This window comes from Trachemys scripta, chromosome 1, assembly GCF_013100865.1.
Source record: "Trachemys scripta elegans isolate TJP31775 chromosome 1, CAS_Tse_1.0, whole genome shotgun sequence".
Classification (NCBI taxonomy): domain Eukaryota; kingdom Metazoa; phylum Chordata; order Testudines; family Emydidae; genus Trachemys; species Trachemys scripta.
Window position 1 is genome coordinate 28,448,137 of NC_048298.1, and position 17,158 is coordinate 28,465,294.

The following is a 17,158-nucleotide window of genomic DNA, read 5'->3' on the forward strand; positions in this document are numbered from 1 at the left end:
GGTTTGGAGGAAGCCACATGGAAGATATCAATGAAGCATAATAGGGGGTCTGAAGGAGTATAACAACAAAAATTGAAGATACTTGGAAGTAGAATATGTCAGCATCCAAGAGGACTCTCAGTTCAGAAACCAATCCAAAGTTGAACATTTTGGAGGCTGAACTAGGAAACATAATGTGTTTTTCGTTGTGGGTGTTTTTTTAATCCAATTTTTTCAGTTTTTTGTTAGGTGAGAAAAACTGAAAAAAAATCAGTTTTAGTTTGAAATGAACCAGATTCTTTGTTGGATTTTTGAATTTGGTCCCAAAGCTGAAAAATCAATTCATTCAGCTCTCCTCCTAAGTTTGATACTAACTGCTGAACAAAAAATATTAGGATAAATGACCACATAGGTACTCACAGCAGCTGCTGTGTACTTAACTACATCTTATGCTCTTTCTTGGCCATGAGTCACTGGAGCAGGGTGCTGGTGCAAAAGCACCTAATTAGCCCCTGCCCGGTCAGTTCCAATCAAGGGAAGCAGATTGGGGCTGATGGAAAAGGCCTGATGCTGGCCTGAGGATTGGCAACACCTGCTGGCCTGACAAGCCAAGGGCTATAAAGGCTGGGAGGGAGCCAAAAGGCAGGGGGCAGCAAGGGAGAAGTCAGTCAGGGAGGGAGCTGGAGACCTCATAGCTGAAGGCTGACTCTGCCTGTAAAACTTGTGTATAGATGGACACTGGTGATAGGACAACCTTAAGTAAATAAAGACACAGGTGTTGCACAACCCTGAAGCCTCTCTGAGCCTTATGGGGGAGAGCAGGCAGGCCCCAGGAAGAGGGGCGGGTCATGAAACCTGTTACAGTCACTTTAATCTGGAATCCTTAACTTCTCCAGAAATTAACAGAGGAGATGATAGAATAGAAAAGATTCAAAAGTACAGTATAGCTCACTGTGCAGTATCCCTTTTGTGCAGCAGGGCCTATGCTGGGTAAACGTTTTGTCCCAGGTGTGAAAGTACTACCAAATAAACCATGCTGATACTCTTAGTCACCTGACCATCTCAATTAATGTTGCCAGTTGGTTACATTTCTGCATTTGTTCCTATATATGCTTGACATAACAAAACTTGTTTTCAAAATATTACATATAATACTCCTGGAGCAATTCTGTGCCAAAAAATTCAGTGCACAATATTTTAAAATTCTGCAAATTTCTGCATAATTTAATTGTCAAAATAATACAATATAATCATCTCAGTTTCAATTATTTTGGTAATTTATTTCAAAATACCTGTCAGCAAGTGTGTCTGTAACAGTACAGACCACAAAAAAGATTCAGGAAATGATTTTTGACAAATAGATTCCTTACTAAGGATATTAATACAGAACTTTCAGTAATAATTCATTTAAACTACAATACAGAAACTTATTTCCTGCACCTCTCAGAAACATTGCAAAGGCTTGGGGGAGTTATTGATAATGGAGGAGCTGAGGGAGAGGGAAGTAATTACTGAAAAGGAGACTGGGAGTGAACCTGGAAGGTTGTTGGGTATGGGTGGGAAAAGTATGAAACAGCTTTTTTTGGGGGGTGGGATTGTTAGGGAGTTGGGGAGCCTCCCCCATGCAGATCCTGGCTAACCCCTAACCTCTCCCATTCAGTCAGGCACATCTGCCCTTGTCTCCGTGTGTCCCTGAACCCCCACTCAGCCACCCCTCCTCATCCATCCCCATGTGTCCCTGCATCCCCCACTCAGCCACCCCTTCTCCCCTGTCCCCATATGTCCCTGCACCCCCCTCCACCCATCCCCTTGTGTCCTTGCATCCCCACTTAGCCACCACTTTTCCCCCCATCCCCCTGTCACCCTGCACTCCACTCCCATTCAACCCTTGGCTCAACGCTGTCATTAGACTACCTCCTGTGCCCTCACCCCAGTCTGTACCCCCCACTAGCCCTTCCTAACTGAAGTCTGTGTGGCCCCTAGCAACCCTCTGCCCCACTCTGTCTGTCCCCCCTATATCCCATGCCTCACCTGATCCTGCGGGCCGGGTGCTGTGAGGATGGCAGCCACTGCCCCCACCGTCCCCACAAATGGCTGCTTTGGCCCTGAGCTGGCTGCCCTCTCTTCTGGCACCACAGCAGCCCCTGGGAGTGAAAGGTGTATTTTCTGCAGGGGACATGAATTCTGTGTGTGCTTAGTGGGGCAGAATTCCCCCAGGAGTAATATAAGGATTTTCATTGCTTACCTAAGAAGGTATCTGGTGCAGGCTAGACTATGCTTTCTATGAAATACAGTAGTTACATTCTGTTAAAAAAAATCAAGGATTTATTAACTGAATTCCTGATTTTTTTAAAAAGTAACTTTCAGTTATTGAAACTTTAACTAAAAGTTTGTCCTCTACTGCTGATTTAGTACTAATGTGGAGACACTGTAGAAGTGTGTTAATGTGAAAATGGATTCAACTGACATCTGATAATGCACTGAAACTCCATTATTATTAGTCTAGTAGAGAGCTACAGTTCCTTTCATTTTAGCCTAACAACGTTGGGTACCCAATTAGAAGTCATATTATCCTATTTATATGGATCATGCTGCGATTAGGAAAATAGATTGTGTTAAAAACATGCTAGTTCCTTTCTTCTGTGCTTTGTCAGCCCTCTCTATTTCGATTATAAGCTCTTTGGGGTAGGGACTGTCTTACTATGTTTTGTACAGCATCTAGCACAATGGGCCTCTAATCTTGGTTTGGGCCTCTTGGCACTTCTGTAAGATAAATAATAAATCCTGTAAATCTCATGAATTGTGAGAATCCATAGGTACACAGCGTCTGATGTTAAACCATTTGAAGCCAATGAAATGATTCCCATTGACATCAGTGAGCTTTGGATCAGACACATAGTGCCTAGAATCCTTTAGGAGGAGTGATTGTAACACAACGTAACACATATGCTCTGTACCAGGAAAGTCAAGAGCTCACAAAAAAAGTTGATACAGGATTCAGGTGAAAAAGAATTAAAGGATAGGAATATCATCAATGCCAGTCAATACGGCTTTATGGAAAATAAGTGCTGACAAACCTCATTTCATTGTTTGATGTGCTTACAAGTTTCTTTGTTAAAGGTAACTATGTAGATGTAATATACTTAAGACTTTTATTAGGCATTTGACTTAGTAACATATGACATTTTAATTAAAAAACTAGCACTATACAATGTCAATATGAGAACACGTGAAAGGATTAAGAACTGGCTAACTGACAACTCTCAAAAAGTAGTTGTCTTTGAAGAATCATCATCGAATGGGGTATTTCTAGTGGGGATCCGGGTGGATCAATAGACTCAACACTATTCAACATCTTCATCAATGATCTGGAAGTAAATATAAAATTACTACTGATAAAATCTGCAGATGACACAAAGATTGGCAGAGTAGTAAAAAAAAATTATGACAACAGGGCAGGAGCAGAGAGGTGATTTTATCTCTGTATACAGCATTATTGAGACTGATAATGGCATCAGAAGTGAATTTTTAAAGATTGGAGAGGGTGCAGAAAAGAGTCACAACAATGATTTTAGGGCTGGAGAAAATGCCTTACTGTGAAAAATAAAGTGCTCCATCATTTTAGCTTATCAAAAAGAAGATTGAAAGGTGACTTGACTACAGTGTATAACCTTCACAGCGAAAATACTGAGTACTAGGGGGCTCTTTAATCTACCAGAGAAAGGCATAATAGGAAATCATGGCTGGAAGCTGAAGACAGAGAAATTCAAATTACAAATAAGACACCCATTTTTACCTGGGAAGGTGATTAGCCACTGGAACAAACTCCCGGGAAAGTGATGGATTCTCCTTCTGCTGCAGTCTTCAGACCAAGACTGGACGCCTTTCCAGAAAACAGACTTTAGTCAGACTAAGTTGTGGGCTCAATGCAGGGATAATTGGTTGGGTTAGATCTTTGATATGCAGAAAGTCAGACTGGAGGATCTGATGTTCCCTTCTGATCTTAGACTCTATGAATTCATGAACTTGTACTACAGTCTTCTTTGACATCTATTAGTAGCATGTTGCCCCTTTTCTGTTTATTCTTAATAAATGGCTAAGAAGTTGTCTTAGGTAGACTTCTTACCACATTCAGCAGGTAATGCCTCATATTTAGAGGTTACTTAGCCAAGCTTAGGCTAAACGCAGAGCGGCTAATTTAGAAATGTATTAGGGAGATGCATGATTTTGTTAGCAGCGGTTTCACCGTAGTCATTGCTATTTTACATCTTTTGACAGTCTGTTGACTGAATAATAGCTCCAGCATTTTATTGATTGGGTAAAGAAAGCTGCAGCTGCAAAGCAAGAAGACAGCACAGATTTTTCAAACAGCCTATGAAAAATGCTGGTATCAGAATAAAACTGTTTAAACATTTTGGGTTAAATCCTAGGAAATTAGCATGCATGCATAAGTACAGGCAATCATGGGCAGAGTTAGATACACATAGTATAGCATATAAAATCTGATACAAACATGTGTAACATGCTGTTCTCTGCCAGAATTTGAGGAGCATGAGTGAAGATACAATTATTAAATTGCATTTGTTATTTTCATGGAAAAATTATGCAGGTAGTTTTCTTATGCCTGGGTGTGCCGAAATAAATGAAAGCACTGAGTTTTTTTATATTAAAATATGTATGAGATAAAGAAAGAAAGCTTCATTATTGATTTGAGGCATTAAGATGCCTGTAGAGCTTCCTGGAAGAAGGAAGATGAGAGAAGGTTCAGAAAGCAATATCCAATACGGGGAAATTGACACTTAGTACAATGTACTGACAAGTGTTTCTGTATTACTAGGATCAAACCCTCTCAAGTGAATTTCACAAGCTCTAATCAAGCTACTGCTAAAGGATATTTTCTTTTAGCTGAAGTGGCAAGGCCCAGGCATTTAGAACAGAATAACCTGAGATCTGTCACCACTAATGATTTTGATGTAATGGGTGGTGGCAATGGTATAGCACCCTGGCCTGCTGTGGTGCCTAGAATTGCCATAGGAGTAGAGAAGCAATCATTTTTGGGGGCACTTTAGGTAAACAAAGGAATATTTGAAAAAATGCAACACACTGGAGTCATGCTTTACTTGTAATGGCACAAATGCAACAAACATATATGTGTATTATACATAATGTTAAAGCAAAATGATGTATGCCCTCAATTTTTAAAATATAGCCCTTTACTTAAAATAACACTGCCACACTTGGCACCCTTGTAATACCAGTCAAAGCCCAAGCTATGGACCAAAATGGCAGTGATGCTGCTTTACTATAGAGGGGATCCTTTCAGGTTAATGTTGAGTTACCTTGTTCAGACAGTGTAAGAAAACTTGCACTGCAGTTGCCCAGGCTATGCTTACTGTGAGTATTAATAGAACTTATTTCCTATTGCTGTCAATCCAGCATTTTTAACCATAATGTAATTAATATCTTTAAAATAGTGTGTGTGGAAAAGAAAGAATAAAAAAACCCACTGTCCCAAGCATTTTTATTCCTGGTTTTCCTTGAGTCTCCAATTTTTTAATACTCTCTCAAAAACCTGAAAAGACTAATCTTGCCTTTTCTGCTCACCAAAAAAAAAAAAAAAAAAATCCCCTTCATGTTTCCAGTACAGCTTGAAATTAACATGATATACTTTGTTTGTGCATCAGTCTAATGGATGACAGCCCAGCTCTAGAAGTAAGATTTGATATTTCATTTAATGCTTAGCACTTACAGGGGCTTGATATTTTCAAAATGCTGTAAAATTAATAATCCTCACAACTCCCCCATACGTGTAGGTATTTAAGTATTATCATTTTCATTTTACCAGTGGCAGAACAGAGACACTAAGAGCCTGATCCCAAATCTGCTGAAGTCAGTGTAAAGACTCAGACTGAGTTCAACGGGCTTTGGAACAGAAGCTCCTAGTGTCTGGAATCAAGGCCACACCGCAAGCCAGCAGCAGAACCAGGGAAAGAGTCCCTCACTTCAGCACCAAGCTCAGTCCACTAGACTAAGCTGTAAAGTTCTAGCAGTGCTGCATAAATGTTCATGTAGCTCCTCGAAACAGCACCAATTAATGTAAACATCTCATATGTAAACTAAATATATTATGGATGGGACAGGTTAGCACCATCTATTATTAAGACTGGCCAACACTTCCAATTATAAAATACCCATTATAAAAATCATCTACACTTTTCAGTTGCTTAGCTCTTTGCCAAATATATAGAAAGCAGGGCTTTCCCTGCTACCTTCCAAAAGTTCCAACGTAGCTTCATTCAGGGCCGCCGGGGGGGGTGGAGGGGGAGAGAGGGCAAATGGGGCAATTTGCCCCGGGCCCCGCAGGGGCCCCCACAAGAATATAGTATTCTATAGTATTGCAACTTTTTTTTATGGAAGGGGCCCCCGAAATTGCTTTGCCCCAGGCCCCCTGAATCCTCTGGGCGGCCCTGGCTTCATTGCTAAGTGTGAGCAGGTCGACACTGACCCTGAAAATAAGGCTTGTCAAAATTTTCCAAAACAATGGTGCCTTGGCAACAGGTTTCTCTGAAACACCAATTTTAATGTAGACATTTTATTGCAAAAATAATTCATAGCAAAATACAGTACACAATGAAGCGCAAAGAGCAAAATGGCTGAGCTTTTATGAGATTTTTATTTATCCTTGTAACCTGTGCTTTTTATTTCCCAGATCTGCAGTAGGAACTGCCAGTCATACAACTGGCACTGAATATTTTCACATTAGTATTGTTCTAGTCACACTTGCTGCTATCGAACTTATGTGCTGTGCACTGCATTGCATAGAGACAGAAACTGCTGTTACCACTTCAGTTTGACATTTATTAGATACTTTGGCCTGCTCCAATTACTATAGCTGCTATCCAGTTAAAATGCCCAGTAATGTTTCTCTTCTTTGCCAAGGAACATATGATCTAAAATTCTCCACATTTAGTTGTTAGATACTATAATGCTGGGATCTATAGAAAGCTCTAGGAGTGACAGGTAGATAAAGATTAGTCATCCACCTAGAACAGTATTCAAATTTATTCCTGTTTAGTCTCACCAAGAACCTTGCAAACATGACATTAGGTTTCTTGCCCAAAGTAATCTCTTTTTCCAATATCTTTCCTTTTGGTGAATGTCAGTATTTCAAAAGCTCATTAGCAGTCTTAGCAAAATGCTGCAACTGTCAGAAGATGCCCCTGATATTACTGTGTAACCAAAAGTGAAGCAGCATCTAGCTAAGCACAGTGGTAAACATTATGTGCACATTTTTCAAGCCTAGATCTGGTTTGCTTTTTAAATTGAGGCTGATCATCTGGCATAAAATGCTTTACTTACATGTGTGTTTTAATGATCAAGACATTACTGCAGATGTAAGTTACAGATGTAAGAATTGTGGATGTGGACATAAGCTCCTCCAGAAAGGCTTACATCTTCAATGGGTCCATTCTGAGGCATGTGAGCCAGTGACTCGGAAACTGTGAGAAAAGATGCTTGTTGATATTTCAGAATTTAGTTACTTTTGAAATCAGTTTATTATTCATCTGTTGGCAAAGAGATTTATGCGTTGAGTCTTAGTTCAGATGGCACTAAGACCACGAACATATCATCAGGTCCTGCATTGAAAGGAATACTGCACTTTTGCTCCAGAATATATGTTCTGCTTCATCAGTTGCCTCTCCAGATTCACTCTGGATGTCTCTGTGGATATGAATCTTACAAGTTCAAGAGCATTTTTGCCAACCGACTGTTTTCAGACAATTTGTCACTTTTGTCTCAGTCTGCAGTCCCAACCTTCAACGATGGTGCACTTGTGGCTGAGATTCTTGGGCCACATGCACACAGGTGGTTCAGTTTGCCATGTTGCGCCTTCGCCCTCTGAAAATGTGGCTCAGGCCAGTTTACTGTCCAACCCTTCACCCCTTTGACAGGTTGGTCCACTTCCCTCCGTTGATCCTGGACTTCTTGAAAGCCCTATATCAGAATGGCCTATTCAGCAAAAAGGAAGCAGTTTTCAATGTGGTCGTTGGCCAGTGGAGTTCAGCCAGCACTGTTCTTGCTGCATCTTCAGTTGTCGGGCCTTGAAGGTGCATCTGGCGGTGATCTCAGCATTTCGTTCACCCATTCATGGAAGATTGGTATTTTCCAATGTCACGGTAGCAAGATTCTTAAAAGGAATTCTTTGTCTCCATCCGCTGGAGTTGGAAACAGTTCCTTTGTGAGACCTTAGCACAATCTTAGAGGCTCTGATGGGCCCTCTATTCAAGCCCCTGACATCTTGTCCCTTGCCTCTCTTGTGTCAAAAACCTATACTCCTGGTGGCAATAACATCCGCAAGGAGAGCATGTGAGCTGCAGGCTTTGATGGCAGACCCTCCTTATATACAGTTCTCCAAAGACAAAGTGACCTTACAGCCGCACTCCAAATTTTTGTTTAAAGTGGTCTCAGTTTCGTTGGAACCAGGCAGTGTATTTACCTGTATTCTGTCCTAAGCTGCATTCTCCTCAGAGGAGCAGTGCCTTCACATGTTAGTCATCAGACGATGTCTAGCCTTCTACCTGGACAGGATTAAACCCTTTAGTGCTTCGCCTCGCCTGTTTGTGTCATGTGCAGACCCTGTGAAGGGGCAAGCGGTCTCTTCACAGATGATCTCTAAATGGGTAACATCCTGTATCAAGACTGCATGTGAAATAGGTTCATCTATACCCCCCTCAGTGGGAGCAAGCCCCTTCTACCAGAGTGCAAGCTACGTCAGTGGCATTCTTAAGTGACGTCTCAATACTGGACATTTGCAGGGCTGCCACATGGTCATCAATACATATGTTTATGAATCATTATGGCATTACCATGACATCCAGAGCAGATGCAAACTTTGTGAAGGCAGTCTTGCAGTCCTTGTTTAAGTAGACTCTGAGTCCCACCCCCTATGGGTACTACTTGTGAGTCACCTAAGTGGAATTCATGGCTGCATTTACTCGAAGGAGAAGAAACAGTTACTTACTGTAACTAGTTCTTCGATATGTGATGCAGCTGTGTATTCCATGACCCACCCTCCATGCTCTCTGCATCAGAGTCTAGTCACTGAGTGATTGGTGGGAAAGAACTGAAGGGGGATTGAGGCAGCTCTGTCTCAGATAGCCAGGGGAAGAAGTGTGGCCACAAGACGTGAGCGCTGCCTCCTATAGGTACTGCTAGGAAAAATTCTCCAGCTCTGTTTGGGCGTGCACCTAGTAGAATACACATCTGCATCATATCTCGAAGAACCACAGTTACAGTAAGTAACTGTTTCTTATTTTTGCATTAAAAAGCATTTAATTTTACTTTTTATCCTACGCAAGTCGTTTCATCCTTGATATTTTTTTTTAACTAGAATCTTTCTTTTCAACTGCAGAGCACACTGGGAGAAGATACTCTTATGATCATCTCTCTCTCTCTCTCTCCCCCTCTGCAGTAGAGACATTGCTTGGGGAGAGGAACGTTTGTAAAACTGCAGGTGGTGAAACAAGGCTGCATCTAAAGAAAAGGATGGGTTTATATGTATATATATATGTATGTTAGGTTTTCAAATTGAAACCATCCATATTGGATTTTTACCATTCTTCATAGTACATACATAATACATTTTCAAAGTTCAATATAAAAAAAATAAGTATTGAGTTTTATTTTTTAAATGTGGTTAGCAAGATTTTTCTATTCTAGAGACATCTGAGCTAGAGCATAAAGATTCTTAGAGGGGAAATCACCGGCAGAGTATAGCGGGAGCTGTTTTAATATAAATACTAGGAAATGTCTCCAAATATTGATGTTATTGGCCCAGATCCTTGATTGCACCAGAAGAGCACATGGTGTAGATCACGAAGGAGTGCAAAGATGACTTTAAGCTTTTCGCTCCTCTGATCCTGTGAAACTTAGATCTGCCTGAATGCTGAATTCCAGTGGATGGGATTGCCTCTCTATTACTTGGAAATCCCTTTACACAAGGAGAATCCTCAAATGGTCAGATCAATTAATGGGCTAATTCTCCTTTACACCAGAGGCTATGAGGCAGAGCAGCCACAGTGAATCAGCCCTGTTATCTTATGGCAAAAGTAAATTGTGGATCATCATCATCTTTATAACTTGGCACAGGAACTTGGCATTCGGAGTATTAATCGCCCCAAAGTGGATGTATACTGCTCGAGCAGTGAAAAGTGAGAGTCGTGTAAATGAGAATCAGACCCAATGTCTTTGTACACCATCAGCAACTAGGGCTACTGTGATAAATGAAGGGGGGAGGGGTAGCTCCCTTTTATGGACACCCAGCCAGCCAGTAGCTATAAAATCCCTCTTAGTAGCTGTTCTCTAATTGCTCTACCTGTAAAGGGTTAAAAAGTCTCACTGCTATGCATAGGTAAAAGGAAGTGAGTGATCACCTGGCCAAAAGAGCCAATTGGAAGGCTAGAACTTTTTAAAATTGAAAAAAAAAAGACTCCCCTTTTGTCTGTCTGTCTGTTGTTCTCTCGGGGAGAGGCAGACAGGGCAACAGCTATGCTGTAAGAAGCTTGGGCCAGGTATGAAAAAAATCATACCTAGAAACTACTCATTTAAAACCCAAGATATGTAAGTAAATCAGGAAATGTCTAGGAAGACGTGTTATGACTTGTGGATTCCTCTGTGCTAACCCCAAGTGCTTTTGTTTTGCTTGTAACCTTTAAACTGGACCTCAGGAAAGCGATTCTTGGTGTTTATTTCTTATAGTTGCTCTTTAAAATCTAGCCTGAGTTCCCAGATGTATTTTCTTTCTTTTTTTATTAATAAAATTTACCTTTTTTAAGAACAGGATTGGATTTTTGTGTCTTAAGAGGTATGTGCACATGTTGTTTAATTAGCTGGTGGAAACAGCTGATTTCCTGTTTTTCTTTCTTTCTGAGCTCTTCCCCGGAGGGGGGATGAAAGGGCTTGAGGGTACCCCACAGGAAGGAATTCCCAAGTGTGACTTCCAGGGCTCTCAAAGGGGTTCTGCACTTTGGTGGTGGCAGCATCTACCAATCCAAGGTCAGAGAAAAGCTGTAACCTTGGGAGTTTAATAAAAGGCTGAAGTGGCCAGTATTAATTTTTAACATCCTTGCGGGCCCCCACCTTCTGCACTTGAAGTGCCAGAGTGGGGAATTAGCCTTGACAGCTACACATCATCTCCAAGTACAGGGGATCATTTTTAAATGTGTTTATTTTATGAAGAGTTTAAAGAGCTGAATCATAACACTGGTGAGTTTGTAGAAAATTATTTTATATCCTTAGACTGCATGGACTAAAGCTTTGAACTTTTAACTGTACTAGTCTAAAAGGCTGGTGAATAGGCCAAATTATTAGTAAAGAGGAGGCCATCATATATAATACATTTTACTATGAAAAAATCCTTTTGGTTAAAAATCTAACTCCCACAAATGTGCTTAGTGGGACAACAGTACCCATCTTTATAGGAATATAACATTTTTCTGCGCTAGTTGTGTAATATCCTGTCCACCTATGCTCTGGGTGTCCCTAAACCTTCAACTGCCTGAAGCTGAGACTGGATGACACTCGATAATTGCCCTGTTCTGTTCATTTCCTCTGAAGTGTCTGGCACTGGCCACTATCAAAATACGGGATAATTGGTCTAGATAGACCATTGGTCTAACCCATTATGGCCATTCTTATGTTCTTATTGTCTATTTCATGATGTTGCACCAATATGTCACCCTTATAACAAAGCAAAAGTTAATAGGAATTAGAGAAGGAAAAGATCGGTTGGGTCACCTTCTCTTGCCTTGCTGAAACTTTTTTCCAATATACTTCCTAATGATTTCTCTAATGTAGTTGTAAATTATGCCCAGGCTGGTATTTCCAGCAGTGCCCTGGGGAGTTATTTTGCAGTCCAATTGGCCTCGTTAGGAAAACTAATGCTGACTCTCAAGGAAAATATCCTCTTCTCAGTTTCATCCCATTACTTCTACCTGTAACACGTTGGACAACCGAGAGCAGTTTGTATCCTCCTGAGTGTTTACATGGTTTTAAAAATGTGTTAATATATCGCACATTAAAAATACTGCATTTATGGTTATAAAAATCTAAAGACAACTGAAGTCCATGGAAAGACTCCAGTTAACTTCAAGAGACCTTGGATTAAGCCCTTAGAAAATAAGATTTTTCAAATATTCCTAACTACAGTCACCTTTCTGATAAAGAAATGCATTCTGTGGTCACCGTGAAATCAGAAAGTGATACACTTCTGTGTAAGCATAAGAACTTTAAAATTATTAGCAGCGTTTGACTTGAGATGACGATAGTGGTGACTTACTATGTATAAATGGATGTATTAGAAATAAATAACCCAGTCAATTAATCATCAGTTTTAAATTAGTTTTTACCATATTTACCTCAAGTGAAGTTCCAATAATCTTATCTAGCATTACTATAGGTAAGAGTTAATAAGCGTCTCCTCTGAGTTCAAAACAAATAGTGTTACCACATTAACATGAATTACTACAAATTGGCTTTTGACTGGAACACCATTGCCTATGTCATTATATAAACTATTGCTCTAGATTTGTTTCCAACCCGTGAGGATGATAAAATCTCCTGTTAGCAGTTTGAGTGCTCCTGAGATACTGAAAGTAATTTGGGGTAGATTTCTCAATATGCTGTGGCTCTTTAGTTTCCATTAATTAAAGTAAAGGGTGCTTCTTAAAGTGTTTGCAGAAAATACGTGACAAAAGCAACTTGCATTAAAATATTTTAACTGTGAGACTATTATGTTTTCACTTCAGCTGCAATTTAAGGGGAAGTGATGTGATATATCCTTACAGCTTATAGTTTTATGATCTGACACATTCTTGTTATTTATAAACTCTTTCTGCTGGGACCTGATTTGCATAATTTCTTTTGTAAACTATTGCCATGGAATTTTCTCCTTGTATTTGCATTTCCATTTCCATTAAAGTGATGAAATTGCTCAGAAAGCATTTGGGTAACTACCATAGATATTCCATTCATGCAGTTCCAAATACAGCTCTTTATGTAGCAGCAGGCTGTATAGTTGTTATTATTAACATATTTTCTTAGTAAAGTGGTAGATGATTGCATTAGAATGACTACATTAATAGTACTTCATAGTCTAACCTATTGGCCTTGCATTCATTTTATTTATTTACATATCTTGATGTGTCAGCCTTCAGCAAGTGCAAATATATATCTCTATCTGTAGCTAATGCGTTTCTTCTGGGTGCCATGTGCCACCTCATTATAGAGAAGATAAACAAAGCACAGGATCATACCTGCCCAAGTTTCTACTAACATTTAGTTTCTAATGTTGTGTTTTCCTATTCTTGTGAAACGGAATCAGCTTTTCTTGAAACACTAATTCCTCTCCGTTACTGACGTTTCTAAAGAGAGCAGATAAGTGACCCCAGCAGAAGGAGGTTTTTAATGACGTGTTTTTCCCCATATACTTTATGTTTATTCCATTCTGTCAAAAGTAGGAGGACACATTTGGAGAAAAACTGTGATAGAATGAAACATCCAAGCCTCTTGGTGGTGATGCCTATGGGAATCAGTAGGTTGGTGCATGCCGGTAGATATATCTACAAGATGATAAAACAAAGTAACATCTTTATTTACTGTGAGGAAAAAAATCATAAGAAAGCAGTGGACTATTCTTTGATGGGCAGCTGCAGTGCAGACTGAAAGGAACAAAAAAACCAATTACAGTATTGTTTGCAACAAGACATTTTAAAGTAATAATCAGCTTGTATTCATTACTATGCACCTGCAAATGAAATAAGAGTAACAGTGAAAGAAGCAAATGTGTGCTAATGAAACTATAGGACATTGTCTGAGCAATTCCATGATTTCATGGTGATTCAAATGCAAAGGAGGTGAACATGCAGGGGTGGATGGGAGAAGGCTATGCAATCACCAGGTGCTAGGATATTAAATATATCAAAAATCATTTGCTCACCATTTAAGGAACCATCAACTTACACACAAGGATAGTCTTCCAGTGCAATTAACAATCTTCCATGAACATCACACACTGTACATTGCCTGAATCAAACTGAACCTTTACCCATCAGTGAGGAATGCATGAAACTGTTTATAGTGTAAAAGTTTGCCAAAAAAAAAAGGTAGGGGATGTTGTTTTTCTAGCTATTTCAGTGTTCAAAATGACATTGAACTAAGCCACAAACAAAATATCAGAGGTGAGATAAGAGAAGACCTGGTGTAATGTTTAACAGTTGGGAGAGCCAACCAGAAGAAATGACAAAGATTATAGCAGTTTCCTTGATCCCTCAGTCTTAATCAGGTTTGCAACCTGGAGTCTTGTTAGATTGCCAGCTGCTTCTGGATATCCATGTAGCAGCAGTTGCTAAAGATCTGTTTATTCTTTCTGCCTGGCAAGTTGATAGGCATCTTTTGTGGGGGTACTTAACTGGCCTTGGTTAGCCATATGTTTGTCACCTGAAGGCCAGAAACAAACAAACCAGCAGAAACTGAATGAGACAGGGTTACTAACTAATAACACCCTTTATTGTACAGAGGGTGAAGTATGGTTCCACAGGTACATCAGTGTTAGGAGATGAAAGCTATGTGCTGCTTCAGCTGCTGGTTCTCAGCACTCTGTCGCAATTTATCATTCATTTCACAAACCAGCAGCGTACCAAGGTGTGACAGTTTTTCTTTTGGAGTTTTTTGGGAACCAACTGTAATAATGACAGGCCCAACAATACATTCCAGACGGTAATTCCTGCTCTTCCTCCTCGCTACTTATTGCCCATTTACACCAATGCATCCTGTTTCTCATGCTATATGACACATCAGATGCATGGGTGTGCAGCTGTATCTGAAATTTTTAACCCACACAGATGTTCAATTCTTTATACTTTTTCATCATCAAATATGAACATTGTGTCTATACTGTAGAGACACTGTCATCTTAAAAATCACATTTCTGACTGAAAATGTGTACTATCGTAGTCAACAGTAACGGCTAAGGTTATTATAATTAAAAAGCTATTGGGAGAAGGGAGAAGAAAATATCTCCTTCAAGTTTATTTATTTATGCATTTCACAGCCCAATTGGCCATTGTAGAGTCAGTTAGTTAATTTCTGACTTGCTGAAAAGATCCTTATAAACATAAACAGGAAAATCCTTACAAATATAATTAATGAATTGTAATAAATCAAAACATACTATTTCAAGAGTGCTCTATTAGGAAGTGGATTTTAAAAAAAGTCAATTTCAAAAAGTTCAAGTTGTTGGTGTCCCTTTAAATCTATAAAAACTAAAATACTAAACTAGTTCACTGATACTAAACTATTTTGACATTACATTTTGATGTGCTTTTATATGCATGGATCATAAGTTCTATTTTGGACACATAATTGCTGGAAATGCACAATTTCTAAATGCATGCAGAGTGGGAGAGATGGAGATGGAGAAGCATACTTTTTCTCCAGCAATTCAAATACTTTCTCCTTACATACAGTTTAGGTCATGTAGTACTATACATAGACATTGGTGTAGTCTTTAGAAGAAAAGAGTTTTTTCCCCCCTGTTATACAAACATGTTTTTCTTGGTTTTGGCACATGCCAATGCCTTACTGGTTATGTCCAAAGATTTCAATGTAAAAACTATGTACTTTGAGTTCAAAGTTCAGCATCCCACACTTCTGCCATGAATACGCTACTGTTGCAGCACATCCACTCATGGGACTGCTGCTGCACCTCTTACTCAGATGAGTAATGTTTATGTGAATTGGTTTTGGTGGGACTACTCATGTGTAGCAAAGACTATTCAGCTGAAGAATTGTAGGATTGGGCCCTAAGAACACAAGTACACTATTTAAGTGCAGAGCCTCTGGTTACTCTTCCTTGAGCCACAATGTCAGACACAAAATGTCTTTGAATGGCTTTGAAATAGGCATGCATCTCAATGCAGAATTTGGCTCAAAATATCTTTATTAAATTAAGGAACAATTCAGTTTTCTAACTTTATATTTGCTTGATTTGACATTAAAATTTTTGAAAATATATTTGCTGCTGCTGTTGTTTTTTTCATTAAGACATTCCAGAAACCACATTTGTATTGAAATGCTGCTAATTTCCCTGAACATAATTATCTAATGATCATTTTATATGGTTATTTTTTAGGTGTTCGAATGAAACCAGATTCAAAAGAGAAGAATTATTTTGGGCATACAATTTCTGCCCTACTCCATACTCTTGGACAACACTTCTGGGCCTTATTTTATACTTGGTTTTCTTCGCACCTGGTAACCAAATACTTGTTTTAGCACATAGCTTTAAGTAAATAGCAAACATTTGAAGTTCTTAATGGTCAGACCATTTGAAGCTTCTCTTACTGTTCAATCTGATTGTTATACTAAAATTGATCTTTTTTTAAATTCTCAGGAATGGGACCTATGCCCTGGACAGTAAATTCTGAAATCTATCCACTTTGGGCTAGAAGTACAGGAAATGCATGTTCATCTGGCGTAAACTGGATTTTCAATGTTCTGGTGTCACTGACATTTTTGCATACAGCAGAATACCTTACATACTATGGTAAGATGTTGTTTGTGTCTTAATCTGCAGTATTAACATTTGTATTGTCTTACATGCCACGTAGATTTACTACAGTTTAGATGATATACTAGCTGTTTTGTGGTATGCCATTTTAGCTGCAAAGCTCTTGATTAACGCTAGTTTAGTAAGTTTCATTGTTTAAGAAGGGAATGTAGACATATAATTTAAAATGAGGACGATGAGAAGAAGAACTTCTGTTTAGTGTAATACTGTGGTGCCCATTTAAAAGGGTAGCATTTGCCATCTTTTATCACATAGTAGTATCTGAGATTCTCCTTCATGTCATTACCATCACAGACCCTAGTGATAGGACCCACATGTCTAGTCATGTGGTCATACAGGCATTGTAAATAATAATTAGGTATAGGATAAATTCAAGAGCCTGGTTTAATCTTTGTAATCCTTTTGGCTATTTTTGTTGATGTTTCTCTGTTTTTTGGGCACCTCAGGGCCCATTCAACCAGGGGGATAGCCAAACCTTCCCTTTCATGTGTCTCTTTACTGCAGACCTCCAGTAATGTTATTGTTGTTTATTTTAACTGATGGGAAGTTAAA

At 39.3% G+C, this 17,158-nt stretch overlaps 1 protein-coding gene across 1 annotated transcript in view; it reads left to right on the plus strand.

Moving 5' to 3' along the window:
* The window catches only part of SLC2A13 (solute carrier family 2 member 13), a 329,713-nt gene that overhangs the window by 305,039 nt on the left and 7,516 nt on the right, over positions 1–17,158 (plus strand). The window contains exons 8-9 of the mRNA XM_034766891.1: positions 16,169–16,290; positions 16,430–16,582. Of these exons, the coding sequence (XP_034622782.1) occupies positions 16,169–16,290; positions 16,430–16,582 (275 nt within the window). The remainder of the gene's footprint in view (positions 1–16,168; positions 16,291–16,429; positions 16,583–17,158) is intronic.